The sequence below is a fragment of the Pteropus alecto genome, unplaced genomic scaffold, assembly GCF_000325575.1.
Source record: "Pteropus alecto unplaced genomic scaffold, ASM32557v1 scaffold45, whole genome shotgun sequence".
NCBI classification, from domain to species: domain Eukaryota; kingdom Metazoa; phylum Chordata; class Mammalia; order Chiroptera; family Pteropodidae; genus Pteropus; species Pteropus alecto.
The window spans coordinates 17658778-17678806 of record NW_006442491.1 but is presented as its reverse complement, the minus strand read 5'-3'; the positions used below and the strand labels follow the sequence as shown (position 1 = coordinate 17678806).

The following is a 20029-nucleotide window of genomic DNA, read 5'->3' as shown; positions in this document are numbered from 1 at the left end:
GCATAATTTGGGGTTTCTGGTCCTGCTCCAGGAGTCCTCCAGCCTGCAGCCCCCACCAAGGAGGGAAGATTGACCAACACAAGGGTGGGGGTCCGAGTGTCAGGGATCGGGAGACCTGGCTTGTAGAGTGAAGGACTCGGCACTATACCGGCCATCACGAGGCCCTGCTCCGATGCCTGTGTGACCTTGGGCGAGGCCTTCGCTGTCTGTGGGGCACATTCGCTCATCTGGAGAACACAGGGTTGGACTGATGATTTCTGGCTTCCCTGAGGCTCTGCCAATTACTTTAAGTCGGGTAGCAGGAGCCTGCTAAATTCGTTGGCTGAGGCAGCTGTGGCCAGAGCCTGGCCTGCCAGGACCTCACTCAGCCCTGGGTGTCCTGCCGAAGGGGGAGAGGAGAAGCCATGCTGGGCAGCGGCCCCAGCGAGAGGATGACGTGGCCCGGCCCGGCCGTCCCCGCGGCCCCCCCAACGCGCCCTCTCTCCTCAGCCCCGGGGACACCACCCATCCCACCTCTCACCCGGACCCGCAGCCTCATGGCCATGTCCCTGCCGGGCAGTAGACGGGCCTCTGCTGGATCCCGAAGGTGAGTCTCCCCCTTGCCCAGAGCCTAAGCCTCAGAGAGGAGGAAGAGGGAGGGTCTCTGTCCCCACTCTGCCACCAACTGGCAGTATGTCTTTGAGCAAGTCGTTTCCCTAGATTTCCCAGCTTTAAAATGGGCTGGCTAACACTCGCCTCCTCCTGGAACTATTTAAGGGCTCAGACGACATGGTGGATATGCAGTTCTCTGAAGACTTAAACCGGGGTATTGCTGCCATTGTCAATGTCGTCGTGTGATCTTGACGATTACTGGAGGGATGTCATGCGGTCTTGCACTCAGGCTCACTCGGCCTCCCTTGGTTTCCACCCCTGTGCGCTCCTCCTCCCGTCCCTACTCCTGCCTGCTCCATTCTCCTCCACCTCTGCCTCAGCCCACGCAGAGACCTCCTCCTCTGAACTTGGGGGACCCTGGTAGGGGCAGACGGGGCCCCATCCCCGGCCTGCAGCCCTGCCCAAGCTCCATCCTTGTCCTGGGAAGCCAGGAGAACTGTTGTCCTCCGAGTTTTCCATCTTGATTTGCACTGTCTGTTCTGTCACCCCTGTCTGTGCATCCCCCTCTCCTTGCTGCTTCTCTCCCGGCGGTGACCCCGAAGCGGGGGCCCTTTGGGCCGCAGCGGCCTGGCGGTGTTCGCCCAGTGTCCGCAGCTGCCCACAAGCCAGAACGAGCACCTGCCTCTTCTTCCTGCCTCCAGGCGCACCTCTCCACCCGTGAGCGTGCGGGATGCCTACGGCACCTCTTCTCTCAGCAGCAGCAGCAACTCAGGCTCCTGCAAGGGCAGCGACAGCAGCCCCACACCCAGGTAACTGACCCCTACCCACCCCCAGCCTGGCCTGGCCCAGCTCTCTGGGAGCCTGGGTGTCCTGGGAAGAGGAGAAGGCGTGTGTTCTAACCATTCCCAACACTCACTGGCTGTGTAACCTTGAACAGCCAGTTCAAGGTCACAAACTGATCTCATTCGGGCCCTGGGACGGGGTTACAGACAGGATGAGTCTCTCTGAGACTCAGTCCCTGTCTATAAGACAGATGTGATAATATCCAGCTGCATATAACCAAAGACAGTGGCATCGACAAATTAGGGATGATGCTTTCAGAACAAGGGACAGAGACAGGCAGCTCTTAAAGTGTCAGGGACCCTGTCTTCTGTCTTCCTGCCCCACCATTCTTGGTGAAAGCTTTTGTCCCTGTCATTACAAGATGGCTCCTATACCTCCAGGCATCAGGTTGAAATCCAGGAAGGAAAAAGGTAAAAAGCCCAAAGCCTCCCAGCCCCCAGGGACTCGTGTTTCCTGACAAGAGACATTTTCCCCAGGAAATTCTGTCTACACCTTGCTGGCTGGAACTGGGTGATGGGACCGACTCTGGCTATAAAACCAGGTCGTACAGAGAGGGTTAGTGTTCTCCCTGGTGCAGTGTCACCACAGACAAAACTGGAGTTCTGTTGGGTAAAAGGCAAGAATGGATACTGGAAGGCACTTCCGGCATCTGCCATCTTCCTTGTCTCAGGGGGACACCTCGAGGGTGGCGGCAGTGAACTTGGTTTGGAAAGCGAAATGTGTTACAAATGCAGCACATGCTAAGTTGTACTCTCGGGAAGGTGGACCCAGACTCAAAAAGCAGGATAGGGTGAGGAGGCAGGTAAAGGGGAGCTGTGGGTCCTCAAAGACCAGGAAGTTAGAGCTGTAATGATCACGCCTTCCTGTTGCCTCAGCTTTGACATACAGGTAGAGGGTGGGCTTGGGATTCTGTTGTTTCCTGTCTCTGAGTCTCCATTCCCTTATCTGTAAAATGGAGCTGACAACCCGGAGGCCCCAGTGGGTCAATCTCTGTAGGTGGCCCATAACTGATAACTGCCATCATTAGGACTTTGGTCCAACTTGAGAGTCATGGGCAAGAGAAGGCCAGGAGACTCTGGTGCAAAGTTCTCGTGGCCAGAGCACCCCCTGAGAAGGCTTCACGCCCTCCAGTGGAGAGCGTGTCATTTATATGGATCCTGCTGAGGCAACAGTTCTCAGAGTTTTCCACCATGACACACGTGATGGGTGACACGTGTGTGCAGGACCCATGCCCCAGCATCCTGTCTGTAACCCCGTCCCAGGGCCCGAATGAGATCAATTTGTTAACTTACATTTTGAAAAGTGTGACATGGGCAACTTTAAGACTTTTTCCTTAGCAGGAAAAAGATTTTTGTAATGCGTGTCATAACTACAGCCCGCGGGGGCAGTCCCAACCCTGAGGCTGACAGCTGCTTCTGCAGAAGGAGCTTCTTGCCCACCGTGGGAGCTGCTGCTGCTGGATCAGCAGTGGCGCCTTGGCTGTGGCCTCACTGAAAATAGCCAGACGTTCCAAGGCTTGAGTAGCCGAGAGACATGCATTATAATATATTTTTCTTCATATATATATATATATATATTTTTTTTTCCCACAAAGATAGAGCTCGTGACTGAAAAGGTATGAGTGTTAAATGTCATATTGGCGAAGAAGACTCATGAAAGCAAATGGAAAAAGTTAAAATAGTTACTTCTTCTCCAATCCTCACCTCTTCCCAGTTTAACTAATCCTGGTTCCTCCACCCCTGGGCATGAGGAGAAGACCTCGTCTTACTCACTGCGCATCTGGGCCCCTCTAGCCGAAGTCCTTGCAGGGTACCAGGATGTGTATAGGACCAGCCCTGGGGCTTCAGGCCATCTGAGGTCCATGGCTCTTGCTGGCTTGCTTCTCTTTTGGAAAGAAATTTCTTAGAGCTCCCCAGAGGGGGAACCCTCAAGCTCCCACCCCACTCCACCCCTCTGCCCCTTGCTATGCAGAAAACAGGCCCACATATGACTTGACTGGAGTTAAACCTAGGGGGCCATGAGGTGAATATGTATCAGAGAATCATTTCTTTCCCTCCACTTCTACTGCCACTTTCTCTTCAACAGTTTACAATTTACAAATACTTTTTCCTCGTTACACAGGAAATGTACACGTTACACGGCTTCCACACACCTTTTAAAACTGCCTCCAACTTGGCTGCTGCAGCAATGGGCCTCATCAGAGCCTGTCTTTTCCAGGCCCATAATATGTCATTGCCCTTTCCTAGATCTGGGAGCAAGGCCTCTGCCAAGTGGTGTGAGAACATGCCCAGGTTTTTAAGCCATGATCCAAGAGGGTTTCTTTATGAAAAGAACAACCAGTGGGCAGGAAGCTGGGAGTCAAGGAGGCCGGGTCATGGTCGGTTGGTGGAACTGGGGTGCCCTCCTTCCTCGGGTGAAAGCCTGGGCCCTCCCTCCTCCACTGGGTAGGAATTTCTCCTCCTCTGCACTGGTGGGACCAGGGCGTGCTCACCACACAGACCCGTCTATGCCACCCCATGCTGGGGGGCAGAGCATATGCAGCATGCTGCCACCTCAGGATACAACTGCTAACAAGTCGATGCCCAGAGCAGGCAATGTTTACACATGTGTTCACGTGTGCCCCAGAGCAAAGGATCTGAATGCATTTGAACCCATGCATAGGCAGGGGTGCTAGTACGTGTGAGTGCCCGTAAGGGTCACAGCGAGATGCTGGGGCTGCATGGGCATGGGTGTGTATCCAAATATGTGGGTGTGCAGGCACAGATGGACCAGGAATCAATGTACATGCATGCAGATTACAGGGAGGAAGAGGCCCTCCCACCCCAGCCTCCAGCCCCAAACTCGTTCTCTGGGTTGGGAGACTGGGCGTCTGAGCGCTCTCTCAGGTATACCACTGGGGCTGGATTGATGGAGGCGGCGTCAGTAGAGTGCCCGGCGTGGTGCCAGGCTTGTGCACGTGCTCTGTGATGTCTCCCCACCCCCAACTAGAGGAGCGCTGAGCTCCCTCTCCTCACGCCGTGGTCTTCGCTCAGAAGAGCTCTAGTAAAACCCACCCTCCAGAAGGGCCCACACAAGTCCTGACCCTTGACGGGAGGCCTGGCCTGGAGCCCTCTGGTGCCAGTGGGACCAGGATGCTGAGGCTGGTGTCGCCTCGCTCCCTAGAGGCACGGCACCTGTGCCTTGCTGTCCTCTCTGTCCCTCCCTGCTGACAAGCATCCCCTTGCAGGCGCTCCATGAAGTACACACTGTGCAGCGACAACCATGGCATCAAGCCGCCTACTCCTGAGCAGTACCTGACCCCACTGCAGCAGAAGGAGGTGTGCATCCGGCACCTGAAGGCCCGGCTGAAGGACACGCAGGACCGGCTCCAGGACCGGTGAGCGGGGGCCAGGGACAGCCTTGGGCAGGCCTAAGGACACACCACCAGCTCCATACTCTGAGGAACCAGGGCCCTGGGGCATCTCTGGGAGGAAGAAGTGGCTAGGGGCTCCTTTTCTAGCAAAGTCCTGTTGGAGCATATTTCCAGAGCCCCCACCTCAGCTGTGCTCTCCCAGTGTTAGCCCAGCAGCCCCTTCGGCCTCTTCTCCCTGGCTCCATTCCGCCTGGGGAGTCGGAGCACAGGGCACTCTTCCTGGCTTCCCTTCTCTGTGGGAGAGAAACGATCCATTGGTCCCACTTTGCTTCCTCCCAGGGAGTCACCAGGGGGCTCTAGGCCCACCATTCCAGGCCCCAGAAGCCTTTCTTCTCATCTACTCATACATGATGTGTGATCAGGATAAACCTTTTACTGAGCTCCCACCCAGCCCAGGGGTCTCCCAGGAGCCCCACCAGGCCCGTCCAAGCACATTCTTTGGACCTAAGGACCAATCCCGACCCTCCCAGCCTCTGCCTCCCCAGGCTGCCGGTGTCATCTTTATGATGGAAACTTCAGGGATGCCCTTTGACCTCTTTGTCATCTTAACCATCTTCTCCGGATTGTGCCTGTTCAGCAGACTGTGAGCTAGACGAGGGGGTGTGTGGGGCCCTGGAGGTCAGGGCAGGCCACCGTGACCACATCTTCCTTTATCTTTTCTTTTTATATATAAAACAGTTTTATTGAGAAGTAACTCACAGACTGTACAATTTGATGGTTTTATTATAGTCACAGGACTGTGCAACCATCACCAATATCTAATCTCAGAACATTTCATCACCCCAAAAAGAAACCCCACTTGCAGGAGCAATCATGCCCCATTTCTCCCCAGCCACCGTGGTCCCTGGCAGCCACGGATCTGTCTCGACAGATTTGTCTATTCCAGACGTTGCAGATAAATGGAAGCGTACGATATGCACGGCCACGTCTTCCTCGACCAGAGCTCTGCCAGTCCAGTTTGGATTTGCTGTGGGTTGGAACTGTGGGAGGTTACAGGTGGCATTCTGTAGCTCCCCTTGTTTGTAGAGCTAGGGTTTCTATTTTTATTTCTCGTCATCTTCTCAGTGATGCCCTGGGTCAGCTTGGCTGTTTGCACTAATGTCCTCAGGAAGCAGACGGCCCATCTCCCAGCTTCCTTTCTAGGGCTGGCCCTGCAGCTCAGAGCGGGCCATCTGCCCTGTGCGGTTTGGGCGGAATGCCCTGTTGTGGGCCTGCCTACACCTCAAATCCTTAGCCATTCTGTCTGCTACTCTTGCAGGAACCTGTGGCAGTTCTTTACTTGCTATATGGTCAGTCTCCACGCACACTCCATATATTCAGTTTGATACCTGCCATTCTCCCAATAGTCTACCTGCTAGAAATTCTTTTCTACTCTGTGCTTTCATATGCTGTGTCTCCAGTCCCTGCGATGCCCTTTCCCCAGCTTGCTTCCTTGGCAAACTCAGCCTTCAAGACCCCGTTCAAACGCGATGTCCTAGGCAGGGCTGTGAAGCCATTAACTCCCTGGAGTCCTGCCAGCTCCAAGGAGAGGGGGCAGGGACCTGCTGAGCCGAGTATGTCCAGTTCTTTCTTCCAAACTCACTCTTCCTCTCAGGGCTGGTGTCAGTGAGGAGGGTCACCTAGGGTGAGCCCCCCGCCCCCCGAGGTGAGAGGAGTGAAGAGCAAGCACCCCCATCCCTGTCAGCATGGCTGTTGCTGCCACTCTGAGCAGCTCCGTTCCTGCTGCCATCCCGCTGCCACCACCGAGTTGTGTCCTGTGAATGATCCACCCCCTTCTAGATGATGTCACTGCTGACCTTCGTGGCCACTGCAGACCCTCAGCCCGGGCCCTTCAGCATATTGCAGCATGAGATTCCTGGGCCCGTTTTCTGAACTGAATTTCTAATCTGACTTTGAAAAATATGTGGTGCATGACCTGGGACCATCACTCTGCTAGGCTCATAAACCCCGAAGTGACGTCGTGCCATTTGCGGATTTAAACTACATGAATGCAGGGTTTGGGCTGAGCGGCTGGGCGGGGGCCATCTCACTGGGAGGGGCACTAGCAGAGGGACACCCAGCGTGAGATTTCTGGTCTCATGCATGATTTTCCTCACCACTTTTAATCCATCCAGTCCAGTCTCGCCCTGGTTTTACCTCTGGACTTGTGGCATCTTTTTCTAACTCGCCTTCCTCCCCTGCACCTCCCGGAATCACCTGGGGGGTGACTCAGGAATTTAAAAAGCCTGAGAGTTTCTGGACAAGAGTCTGCCAACTGCCTGGTTTGCCTGGTGCTTGCCTCTTCTCTCAGGAGTAGCTCTGTGCCTTTTTCATCCATCTTTTTGGCTTTCTTCTTCACAGCATCTACAAAAAAGAAATGTCTAGACTGGATAAGAGAGGGCCACCCTGTTTTTATCATTCTCCTCTGATTCATCCATTACTTCTCCCTCCACTTGAGGGAAGATGTAAAATTATCAGCTTCCCCCCGCAACACAGAAGGTGGTAATTTCTCTCATAAAAAAAACAAAGTGATCCATCTCCCTCTCCCCGGGGTCTCTGGCCCAAAATCCTTCCATTGAACATTTCCACAACTGGCTTTAGTAGGAGGCCACATCCCTTTCTATAGAGCAGAGATTTTCGGTTTCATTGTAATGTTTTATGTCGATTTTAATATAGATGTATTAGGTTTGTATAATAGTGGCATTTTAAAATCGAAAAGTTTTATTATCTAGTCTCTTCTGTAGGTAATGTATCTAAATGTGGACAGTCATCTGCATTTAAGCCTCTAGGGGTGGGAAAGCTGTGGTGTCTCTTGTTGCTATTTCTTCTGCCCCCACCCAGGAGGAGGCCTCTCCTCTCTTCACCCCCTGGCCCTGCTCCAACCCCATCTCACTCCCCCTATGGAATAAAGAGGAGAAAGAAGGAGACATAGAGTTGCTACTTTTGTTTTTAGCTCTGAGCGACACCAGTGCAGGCCCTCTGACCTTGGTGACCGCCCCCTCCCTGCCTGTCCTTGGTGGTAGTGACAGGTCAGGAATGAGCATGTATGTCTCGTCTGCTTACAGGGACACAGAGATTGATGACCTTAAGACACAGCTGTCACGCATGCAGGAGGACTGGATCGAGGAGGAGTGTCACCGTGTGGAGGCTCAGCTGGCCTTGAAGGAGGCCCGCAAGGAGATTAAGCAACTCAAGCAGGTAATCGACACTGTCAAAAACAACCTGATTGACAAGGACAAAGGGCTGCAAAAGTACTTCGTGGACATCAACATCCAGAACAAGAAGCTGGAGACACTGCTACACAGCATGGAAGTGGCCCAGAATGGCACAGCCAAGGAAGATGGCACTGGGGAGTCAGCTGGCGGGTCTCCCGCCCGCTCCCTCACCCGAAGCTCCACCTATACCAAGCTGAGTGACCCAGCTGTCTGTGGCGACCTCCCCCCTGGGGACCATCCTGCCTCCTCTGCCGAGGATGGGGCTGATAGTGGCTTCGTGGCAAATGACGACACAATGAGCCGGACGGATGCGCTGGAGGCCAGCAGCCTGCTGTCATCGGGGGTGGACTGTGGCCCTGAGGAGGCCTCACTGCACAGCTCCTTCAGCCTGGGCCCCCGCTTCCCTGCCAGCAACACCTACGAGAAGCTGCTATGTGGCATGGAAGCTGGCGTGCAGGCCAGCTGCATGCAGGAGCGTGCCATCCAGACAGACTTCGTGCAATACCAGCCTGACCTGGACACCATCCTAGAGAAGGTGACCAAGGCCCAGGTCTGTGGGACAGTCCCTGAGTCAGCAGACAGGTGTCCGGAGCTGGATGCCCACCCCACAGGGCCCAGAGACCCCAACTCAGCAGTGGTGGTGACAGTGGGTGATGAGCTTGAGGTCCCAGAGCCTATCACCCGTGGGCCTACCCCATACCGGCCTGGTGCCAACCCCAACCCATCGGTGAGTGTGGCGTGCCCTGTGGAAGAGGAGGAGGAGGCAGCCGCTGCCGAGAAGGAGCCCAAGAGCTACTGGAGCCGCCACTACATTGTGGATCTGCTGGCTGTGGTGGTGCCGGCCGTGCCCACGGTGGCCTGGCTCTGCCGCTCCCAGCGGCGCCAGGGCCAGCCCATTTACAACATCAGCTCCCTGCTGCGGGGCTGCTGCACTGTGGCCTTGCACTCCATCCGCAGGATCAGCTGCCGCTCCCTGAGCCAGCAGGGCCCGAGTACGGCAGGCGGCGGCTCCCAGCTCTGAGGAGGCCCATCCCGGCCAGCGGCTCCGGCAGCCTGACCACCGATTGTAGGGGTGCCGTCCTCCCGCTCGCGGAGCATCATCTTATTTATTTAGTTTTGGGTTTGGAAGTGGTTTTTTTCAGAATGGTCAGTGTCAAGGGGGCCGGGAGTTGGGGTTGAGAAAGGGCATCTCAAAGCTTGGACAGGAGAGGAGAGAAGAGAGACCAAGGGCGGGGAGGAGCACTGGCTGGGTGGACTGCAGCGAGGGAAGGCGGCGAGGTCCTCACCCCAGTCCCCATCCACCTGGCCCTTCACAAGGGCAGCCCCTGCTCAGGAAGTCTCTGGTGTATTGATGTGGGGAGGCTGGGCCCAAGTCGCCTACTGTAGCCTCCTCACCCCACACCCCTCTACGCCCTTTCCAGTTCCCTGTTCACTCCATGCCTTCTCTCCCAAGCCACCCCTTGCTCTCAGCCCGGCTTCTGGACCAGTATTATCTCCTCACATGGAGGCAGCTGCAGCCCAAAGTACAGGCACCTGACCCAGAACTCCAAGCAGGGTCTGGAATCACTGGGCCAGGGCTGGAGCTCCAGCTTCCTCAGGCTGCTGCCCACTTTGGGATGCAGGAGTATAATCAAGGTCACGGGCTGGAAGAAAGGCGATGATGGGCAAGAGGTGGCAGAGGGCAGTGTGGGTTCCGTATCTGTCTGTTCATCCTGGACCTTCCCCACGATCCATTTTCCTCCTGGCGCTTCTGGGTATGTCAGATAATTCTTCCTGTGAGAGCTAAGCCAGGCGGACTCATCGTAGGGGTAGGAATGCTCCCCTCCAGAGAGTCCGCCAGCACAAGAGGAGGAGGCAGGGACTGCCAGCGCAGGGGGTGCCTGCAGCCTTCTGAGATGAGGCCCTGGGAGGCAGGGCTGGACTCAGCAGCCCTCAGCAGGTGTGAAAAGCCGGAAGCTGTGATAGCTCCTGAAGCTCACCCTGAGTTTCCCTGGGGACCTCAGCCCAACTTCCGTTTTGCACTTTGTACACTTTGGGGCTTGGTTCTCATGTATCCCAGGATCTCCTGTGAAGTGGCTGCTTGCTTTCTAGGGTGAGGGTTCCTGAATCTTAAACCTATCTGTCTGGTGGGGGATTCCAGCAGGAGGAATGACAAGACAGGGGTACCGAAGCCATGTTGTCATCAGGCCAAAGCAGGGTACCCTGGGATGTTTGCTGCGTGGGGGCTGGGCAGGGCCGGTGGGAACCCTGCAGCCTCCCTGCTCCCAGCCCCAGCCCCAGCCCAGATGGCCTGAGAAGGGTCTCTGTTCCCACTTCTTCCCTGGGACCACATCTGGGACCCCAGCAAAGCTGCTGACATTTTTATTACCATTATTACTTTACAAAGTAAACCTGCTCCTCCTTGCCTGCAGGGCATACACCCATCTGGTCCCACCCCCTCTTCAGAGTTGGGCCCCCCATTTAGGGGAATTGATGGGACCCTATGTTCTACTCACCCCGCTGGCCTAAGGGACACTCTGGTTCTCTGCCAAGGTTGCTTGCCCACCTGTGCTGCTCTGACAGCCATTGCCTGACTTGTGGGCTCCGCCCTTCCCCTCCATGCCCTCTACTCGAGGGTGGGGGGACCTGCATGCACTGGGAGTGGGCGGCCAGCCTAGCCATGGGGGCGACAGCCCCCTCTGCCGCGCTTCGTGCCTCCAAAGCTCCCCCACCTCAGTCGGGGCCTCAGACCAGCCATCCTTCATGGAGCACGCCCCACTCCAGCCGACCCAAACCCAAACTCCTGGGGCCTGGCCGGGGCTACCCTAGGACACTGGGGTCGTGACATGGAGGGGCAGTGGACGAACCCAATCCAAAGCCAAGCCGGGACTGGCCATGGACCCAGCCTCCTGTGCCGTGTACTCACAGAGCTGCGTAGAGTCTCCTTAGAAATAGTCGAAGCTTTGCCGAAAAAAAAAATAAATGACTCTATCTGACAACATAAAATCTATATATTTTTCACCACTGGAATTTAGTGGAGCTGCATAGCCCCTCTGCTCCTGTCTGTGATTTGCTGTCTGTGGCCTTCCTACTGTGTCTTGTGTTTCGGTGGATGTGGTCAGTGCTGGGGCCATAGTCCACACTGTCCCTGCTGCTGGAGAAGACGCTGGTGAAGGGCTGGCCTGGGCCCAGACCCGGGGCCTCCGGATGAGGTGAGTAGGGCTCGCCGCCGCCCTCTGTGCCTGCTCTGGCCGGAGCCCTGCCTGCGCCTTGCCCACAGTGTTGAAGGTCCTCTCTTTTGGGGCGTCTGGCAGGACCTTCGACAGGCTTTTCTTCATGTCAGTGGAGGGCGGCTCACTGGCCAGCCCTGGGACAGACCCCGGGACCGCGTTGGTCGGTGGTCTCGTGGGGCCCGTGTGTGTGTGGTGTGTGTGCTCAGTGTCCGCATCTATGCAAAAGGTGCAGCGCTGCCTGTGCGGCTCCAGGTGGTGGAGGCACAGCGGCCTGTGCCCCCTGACTATGCAGGGCACAGAATGTGGGGCTGGAGGGCAAGGCCAGGGGCCGGGACTGTTGAGTGCTCGTCCTCCAAATACCTGCTTAATACCTCCTGTTGGGCTGCGAACTTTCCCTCCTGCCCTCAGCTTCTGGAGCAGAAATCTTTGGGGGCTCTCTTCTCCCCAGCCTCTGGCCGGAGCTGATTAGATTCTAAGGGACAGTGTTCCCAGGAACCACCTTCTGGAACTGCTGGTCCCTTGGAGCCCAGCAGCCAGACGTGGCTTCTCAGTTGTGGGGCCAGGCCAGAGTGGCCCTGCTGCTCCTCTAATCCAGGCTCAGGCAGGAAACAGTCGGGGGCCAGGACTCTGCACACAGAGCTGGCCTCAAGCGGAGTTTACAGAATATCTCCCAAGGGGATAATTTAGCTTTTCGTTGAACGCCCTTCCCAGTCGCCACTAGCACAGGGGTATCTGACAGCGCCTTGGGGAGGGGTGGGCAAATGACAAGGTTCTGGGGCAAAGGTCTACCAAGGGGCCTCTGCCCAGTGAACTCAAATCCCCTCTCCGACCTAGGAGCACAGTGCAAACAAGTCGCAGTGCACTCTGATATTCGGCCATCCCCTTGACAGAATCCAGGGGATCCGGGAAGGAGGGAGGTGGGAGGGAGGGGTCTTCACTTTTGTCTCCTTTGTCCTTTTGTTCAGACAGAGTTGTGCCCGCAGCAGACAGCTCTGGATTAAAGCATGAAAACACACAAGACCCTAAGCCTGTTTTCTTTATATCATCTTGGGGCAGGGGGCTGGAGTGAAAATGGCTCAAACTGTCCCTGCCTGCCTATGGGAGGCATAACGTGCGCACTAGAGAAAGCTGAGTAGCAGAGCTCTTTTCCAAGGTCAAGGGAATGAGATGGCTGCATGCTGGTTCAGCTCTGCCCTGCAGCCACTGTGGGCAGCTGGGACCCATGCCCCTCCTGGGAGTCAGAGAAAGGATCTGGAGGCACCTCCCTTTGGTCCCCCTGAGTGTTAGACCCTGTTGCACTCCCTCCTCTCCAGCACCCCTGGGGTAGTTCCCATGCCTATTCTGCACATGCAGAAACAGTCCAAGGCCACTGAGCAGGGGACGCTCCAAAGCCAACGCCCCTCTTCCAGAGTCTCACGCTGGTTCCCACTCCAGTCATTCCTGCCTCCGCAGGCAGCATGTGACGGTGGCAGAGCCAAATCACTGCTCTCAGAGGCAATGTGTAGAAAAGGCCTTGGTCTCATGACTGCTTAAAAGAAAACCGGCCCTGGCATGTCATGGGATTGAAATTCTGGAGTTTTCAATTACTTTTTTGAGGAAGGAATTTTATTTAAAATCAAATCTTTATTCAAAAGACAGGGACGGGTTACAACTATATACAGTTCGTGACAAAGATCAAGTAAAGGAAAAAGAAAAAATTCTCACAAAGGTATTTCCGTTCTTTCAAAACATAACTGTTTTTCTGGTAAGGACAAAATCTTGAAAAGGGACCCAGCTGCAACCTCAGGCAGTGTTCAGCCGGCCCGCCTACGTGTCCAGCATTTAAACCAGCACAGAGAATCCGCTGCCTGTGGGCCTTGCCCCTGCCTTAGTCCAGTTAAGAGTCTGAGGCATAAAGGAGGCCTGTGTTATAAATGACAGACATGGTCTGATGTCACCCCACCTGGAACACGCCCCTGTCAAGACATCCCTGCCCCCAGGCAGCAGGCCTCTGCCACCCATCATCCTTGAAGAGCCTTCCTTTCCTGCAGGAGGGCGGGAGGGCTGAGCTGCCTGCCCTCTTGTGGCTTCAGACATCTGGGATGGAGTGGTCCATGGTGTGGTGGAGCAGGGTCGGAGACAACCTAGATACAGCAACGATGACAGTGGCCAAAACCGGCAGTGCCTCCACGCCACCCCCACCTGTCCGCGGACTGCATCCCATGCGGGCCTTTACTTTTATCTCTAAGACTTTCAAATCATCAGAAGTCACCAGCCACCTTGAAGGGAGGAGAGGGGAGGGAAGGGCAGGCTAGGCTGTGCCCTGCGTGAGCCTTGAGGACCTGGGGCAGTGGGGAGGTGGGAGGTAAGCAGGAAGGAAGGAAGGGAGCAGCCTTACTTTTTGACCATGTGCTCGAAGATCACGGTGGGGATGATGGTCAGGGTGACAACATTCCCAGCCTTGGCCAGAATCTCTGTGACCTCTTTGTCCTGGAGAGGAGGCAAGCAAGCCTGTTTTCTTTATATCGTCTTGTGGGGGACCTCTGTGGAGGAGTCAGCATGGCCCCTGCGAGAGGATGCTGCTAACACCTGACTGCAGAGGCAGGGCGGCCCCTTAAGTGAGGGTCCCAGGCAGACACCCCGGTGAGGCCTTGCTTGAGCAAGAATGTGGGCTCTGAGGATCTCCTTGGTAAAATGAGCACGCCGCCCCCATCTCACTTCGAGGGCCAGTTATGTGGGCCCGAAACATAATAGGGCCTCACGCACGCTACTCCCCTTCCTTCCTCCACAGAGCCCCAGAGTCTCACCAAGCCCACATGTTCTATCCCATCTCCCTGGCCCCAGTCACACTCGGGTCCTGGCTCCAAAGCAGGAAGAGAATGACAGCGCAGTGGGGGACATTGGGCATACCCACCACCTGCTGGGCTCCTGTTGGCCAGCCAGCCTGAGGCAAGCCCACATGGGACACCTCTCTCTTACATTTTGCTGGCAAGTAAAAAGAGCAAGACCTGCAGAAGCCATTGAGATCCTGGGGAGAAATGATAAGTCTATGCAAAGTGTGCCAAACAGTCCAAAAGCTAAAGCTATGGCAACAGAAGAGCCTCTGGCCTTTACTCAGAGACAGGTGGCCTTGACTTTACTCATATCTCTAACTTGCTTTTTGTTTTCTTAGTTGTTCCCGGATAAATGGGAGAAGTGCTAGATAGGACTAGTGATGGCCACAGGGCGAAAATAGAAAAACTTTGAAAAGATAAATAATCTCAAGAAGCGTAGCTATCTGGAACCATTCAGAAAAGGGACAAGCCCAGTCCAAAGAGCCTCGCAACACCATGCTTTGACAGGAGTAAGTCCGTAATGAACTGGTAAGTCCATAATGAAGCCTTGAGCCTTTAGGGAGGATGAAAGGTCTGCACCACATATAGAATGACTGCTCTCGAGAACAGTTAAAGAACTGGGATGCTTTGAAAGGAGTGAATTCACTAATATCTGAAAGAGCCAGCTACTCAGAACTGGTATTCGTGTACTCAACTTTCTCGGTATAGTGCGTTCCCTTTGGACTGTCATGCCTGATCCCTGAGGGATGGGAAGGATGCAGCAGGAGTGACCCTAGACAGGTATTTGGAAGAACCTCCTGATCACAATGCTCACGAGCCACCAGAACGAGCCTCCAGGGAGGGTAGGGGAGGCTGTCAAGCACAGGGAAGCAGTTATGTAGCAGGGATGGCTTGGTGATGGCTCTTGTGAGGGGTGGAGAACTGGCTTAAAAGACTGCACCAGCTATGGAGTGAGTGCCACCACCCACGCCACTTCTGCAGGGGGAGCCCTGCCACGTGAGACCAAAGCCCTGACTGCAGGACGAGAAGAACCCTCACTCTAAATCACAATTGGGATTGAGCCACTCTCAGTCCAGGTGACATCAAGTCAGGATAAAACCACTTTCACTGTTCAGAGACCAAAAGCCACCTGCTTCTTCATCCTCCATGGTCCATTCCCTGAAGGCACCCATCCCTCAGTCCACGTCCATAGCACTGACTCTAGACCACTTGCTCCTTCTTGTTTTTCAACGGTAAAACTTGCTACACACACCCTCAAAAAATCAACATAGGTCAGAAATGGATTTCTGAAAAGCAATTTTCTAAAATACTCCTATTACTGAATGGGATCCAGGATGCAGACAGAAGTGCCGCCCAGAGTAGGGAGGTGTCCATATAGCCAGTAGCTACCTGGGCACCTGTGTCCTCACACATGCCGTCACACCTCTGCCCTCGATGTGTTAGTATTAATAGATAATATGTATTGAGCACTTACTATGTGCCTGGCACTGTGCTCAGAGCTCCATGTACCTTGTCTTATTGAATCCTCGCAGCAACCTTAGGGTGAGGAAACTGAGGTTCAGACGGGGGCAGCCGCCTGCCTGCAGACAGGGACCCTCCCCTCACCCAGCAGCTGCCTACTCCTAAAGTTCCAAGGCGGAGCTGGCCGCCACCTACCTTCAGCCCAATGACATTCTGCCCGTTCACTTCACACATGTAATGGTTGGTGACGAGCCCGTTGCGGGCTGCAGAACTCCCTTTGACCACAGAGACCACCTTCCCCTTCTTGATGACAAAGCCAATGTGGCCCTTGCTGTCCTTGTGCATGGTGACAGTCCGCTGGAATGGCCTGAGAGGAAGGGACAGTTAACTGGGCCCAGGGTTTGACTAGGGGTGGACAGGGAGGCTTCTGGGGCTGGCTACTCACCTGTCCCGAACCACCATGATGATCTTCTCGGCCGATGCCCTCTTCACCACTCGGTGGGCTTTGTCTGTGCTCCACCCGGCACAGTCACGCCCATCGATCTGCAGGATCTGGTCCCCAAAGCGCAGCCCCACAAGGGACGCAGGGGTATTGGCCTGGACCAACTGCACAAAGAGCCCCTGGGAGAAGTAGGGCCCCAGTCAGTTCCCCTCACCCTGAGCCCAGGGGCCTCCTCCAAGCTGTTTGTTTTCCTCCTGGTCCTCCCCAGTCCTACAGGGTACTGGGACTGCAGCTCTCCCAGCAGGCACAAGGGTTACCCCATTTCTCTGGGATGAAAACACTCCAGGCCACAATGCTCAGGGAGCAGCTGAGTCAGGATTTCAATCCTGGCTGGAGCCTATACCCCCAACCCCTGGACTACACCGCCTCTCGCAGTGGCTTCGAGGCCCTAGCTTCCACTGTCTACAGACAGCGGCCTGGCAGCCAGATCCCTTTGACTTGGAGGACAGGGGGAAGGGAGGCTCTGAGTGACAGGAGCCCATGGAGGGGCAGGTGTCTGGTCCCTGCAGCAACACAGAGCCAGCGCCAGCCCTGTGGTCTTGGGGGAGGGTATTGAGAGGAAGAGCCTGGGTTTAGGTGGGCCTCGTCCCAGCTGGCTCCGCGCATTCCTCACTGTGGACAGCCCCCATCCCCCACGCCACCCCGCGGTACAGCCAAAGCCCTGAGGGCACTCAGAGCAGCGGGACTCCAGAGGCTTAGGACCGCGGACAGGATGGACAGGCGCTTCCAGTATGCACGTCACCCTCCGAGAGGCCCCTCCTCTCTTGCCCAGCCCTTAGCCCCACCTTGTCGATGGCCCGCAGCCGCAGCCCCGTCTTGCCACGCTCATCCTTGCACAGGTGGATCTCTCGCACCCCTGGCTTGATCTCCGCACGCCGCGCGCCCAGGCTGTTCTGGGACACAGGTGCTACCATCTGGCCCGGCGAGGGGCCCGAGACCTCCATCTGCAGACACCAGAGGAGGAGGGAGGGGGTCAGCCAGCCCCTGGGGCCGCTCAAGGATAGAGAAAGGAGGATAGAATGGTCCCTGGGACCCACCCCACCTCCAGAACACACTTCTCTGCCGGGGCCAAGAGGCGACATGGCTTCTTGACACCACTAGGGGGCGTCAGAGTCCAGGCCCCTGAAAACCATGAAAATGGGGAAGGAGTAGTATACAGAAAAGAAGCCCTCAATTTTCCAAGACAAATTGGTATCAGGAAAAGACTTTTAAAATTCACTTAAAAATAGAAGATAGATTTCACAGCAATAGTGAGCAATGGGTAAAAGGGGGCTTGGTGTGATGTTTGTCTTGAAAGAAAACTGAGCTAGAAGTATAAATGCTTTCTCCCTAAGACCCAGAACAAGGCAAAATGTCTGAACTCACCACTAGTATTAAACATAGTACTGGAAGAACTAGCCAGAGCAATAAGGCAAGAAAAGGAGATAAAATACACACAAATTTGAAAAGAAGAAATAAAATGGCCCCTATTTGCCAGTGACAGGATGGTCTACTAGAAAATTACAAGGAATCTACAAGTAAACTCCTAGAACTAATAAGTAAGTTCAGCAAGTCACAGGATACAAGGTCGATATACAAAAATCAAATGTACTTCTGTATACTAACAATAGACATGTGGAAACAAATTAAAAATATAATACACTCACAATGACTCAAAAAACAACTTAAGTGAAAATCTAACAAAATGCGTATAGAAATTGTATGCTGAAAATTACAAAACACTGATAAAAGATATCAAAGATTATCTAAATAAATGGAGAGATTTTGTATTCATAGATTAGAATGTCCTCAAATTGATATACAGATTTAATGCAATTTCTATCAAAATCTCTACAAGATGTTTTCTAGATATAGGCGAGATTAATCTGAACTTTATGTGAAAAGACAAAGAAACTAGCATAGCTAAAACTATCCTGACAAAAGGAATAAAGTGAGAGGAAACATTCAAACAAATTTCAAGACTTATTATATAGCTACAGTAATCAATAGTAAGGTATTGGCAGATAGACAGACACATGGATCAATGCAACAGAATAGAGAATCCAGCAATAGCCTCACACAAGTAGGGCCAACTGCTTTTATATAAAGGTATAAAGAAAGTTCACTGGAGAAAGAATAGTCTTTTCAATAAATGGTGTGGGAGCAAGTGAACATCCAAAGGTAAAATGATGAATTTCGACCACACATCTTATACAAAAATTAACTCAAATTCATCATAAATTTCAATGTAAAACATAAAACTATAATGGTTTTAGAAGAAAATAAAGGAGAAAATCTTTAGAAACTAGGGCTTGGTGAAATTTCTTAGGACAGCAAAGCATGACCCACAAAAGAAAAATAAAATCAATAAATCTGACCCCATCAAAATTAAAACATTTGCTCTGCAAGAGATCCTTTTAATAAGATGTAAAGAGAAGCTAGCTACACTCTTGGAGGAAATATTTACAAATCACATATCTAAAGAAGGACTTTAGAATAAAGAATTCTCAAAACTTGACTTAAAAAGTTAAAAATTTTAAATTTTATTTATCATACAACCTAGCAATTGTACTCCTGGACATTTACTCCAAAGAAATGAAAACTTGTGTCTGTACAAAAACCTGTACACGAACATCCATAATAGCTTAGTCTGTAATAGCCTCAAACTAGAAACAACTAAAATGTCCCTCGACAGGTTAAACAAACTATGGCACATCCATACTGTGGAATACAGCTCGGCAACAAAAAGAGATGACCTGCTGATACACGCGACAACTTGGAAGGATCTCCAGGGCATTATACTGACCCAAAAAGCCCGTCCGAAAAGGTCATGTACTATAGGGTTCCATTTAAATGACATTCTGAAATGACAAAGTTATAGGAATGGAAAACAGAGGAGGAGTTGCTAAGGGTTGGGGAGAGGGGGTGGACACTGTTATCAAGGGGCAGCAGGTGAGAGATGGTTGTGGCGATGAAATATTACAGTATCTTGATTCAGTGGTTACGTGACTCTATGCAGGTGATAAGACAACACAAGATGATAGATCCACATTTTACCAATGAAAATGCCTGCTTTTGATATTGTACTATTCTTATGTAAAATGTAGCCAGCCTTTGGGTAAAGGATCCAATCTTCTGTACCCTTCTCTACACTACTTTTGCAGCTTCCTGTGAATCTATGATTATTTAAAAATAAAAAGTTAAAAATAAATAAAAACGATTAAAACTTGTAAATATCAAATGCATTCAACTGTCATATTTTTATCAAAACTTAGGTTAGATGCATTTATGTCCTAATTTTTGGAACAAAGAGGGATTAAATGAATGGACTAAAATTGAAGTATGTGAACATAACCTTCTTTGCTTCATGTTTGTACTTCACAGCATGACTATCAAAGGAGTGGTTTTAGAGACGTGTGGGTCCCACATATCCCCAGGGTCTCACGTGTCCTCATCCTAGTTGACTTTTTTTGTGAGATCCTCATTTGTCAGTGGCTGTGTGTGTGGTAGTGGCAGTTCTCATCGTCACTTCCACTAACTTTGTGAAATCCTCCGCCTTGGCGAGATTTCCAGTCGCCCTTTGCCATTGATTTTTATGGGCTCAGGGAAAGGCTGGCAGACAAGGACACTGATAAATGGCCGCAGGGAGGCTGGAGCTAACTGGGAGGGATTCGAGTGGGGACTGAGTCTATAAGTGAACATTTTCAGGAGTGACCGTTTCTAAATCAGGATGTCTGTTGCTCCCTGAGCCATAGAGAGCAGAAATCAAGAGATATTACTTAATTTGGGAACCAGATCTGGGTGACAAGCTCCTGCCCCCCTCAGCTCTGCCTGTCCATGCAGCTGTTCTCAAGTCCCCATGAGAAGCCCCAGGCTCAGGTTGGGTTTATTGTCCTCCCTTCTCATCCAGCAGGCTGAGTCAGCAGCCTGAAGCCAGAGGTCAAAGGGCAGGCAGTGGCCCTCAATCCCCAGGCCCTCAGAACACCAGGAAATCCCACAGCACTTTTAATCAAGGCTCAAAA

At 53.1% G+C, this 20029-nt stretch overlaps 2 protein-coding genes across 3 annotated transcripts in view; one reads left to right on the top strand and one right to left on the bottom strand.

Moving 5' to 3' along the window:
• Positions 1-404: 404 nt before the first annotated feature.
• On the top strand, positions 405-9061 carry SNPH (syntaphilin). Its single transcript, XM_006921675.1, has 4 exons — positions 405-586; positions 1293-1400; positions 4661-4810; positions 7891-9061. The coding sequence occupies exons 1-4, from the start codon at positions 405-407 to the stop codon at positions 9059-9061; spliced, it is 1611 nt and encodes a 536-aa protein (XP_006921737.1).
• Positions 9062-12899: 3838 nt separating this feature from the next.
• The window catches only part of SDCBP2 (syndecan binding protein 2), a 17445-nt gene continuing 10315 nt past the window's right edge, over positions 12900-20029 (bottom strand). For both annotated transcript variants that reach the window (XM_006921674.3, XM_015596957.1), the window contains 5 exons: positions 16814-16972; positions 15972-16147; positions 15722-15893; positions 13630-13721; positions 12900-13375 (listed from right to left, as the gene is read on the bottom strand). In XM_006921674.3, coding sequence (XP_006921736.1) covers positions 13321-13375; positions 13630-13721; positions 15722-15893; positions 15972-16147; positions 16814-16972 — 654 coding nt within the window. In that variant the 3' untranslated portion in view covers positions 12900-13320. The remainder of the gene's footprint in view (positions 13376-13629; positions 13722-15721; positions 15894-15971; positions 16148-16813; positions 16973-20029) is intronic.

What these genes read in the sequence shown, in the direction of transcription:
- SNPH (XM_006921675.1), top strand. Translation starts at nt 405, where the DNA reads ATGCTGGGCAGCGGCCCCAGCGAGAGGATGACGTGGCCCGGCCCGGCC. An exon ending in GCCTCTGCTGGATCCCGAAG is followed by an intron (nt 587 to 1,292) that starts GTGAGTCTCCCC and finishes TCCTGCCTCCAG; the next exon opens with GCGCACCTCTCCACCCGTGA. An exon ending in CAGGACCGGCTCCAGGACCG is followed by an intron (nt 4,811 to 7,890) that starts GTGAGCGGGGGC and finishes GTCTGCTTACAG; the next exon opens with GGACACAGAGATTGATGACC.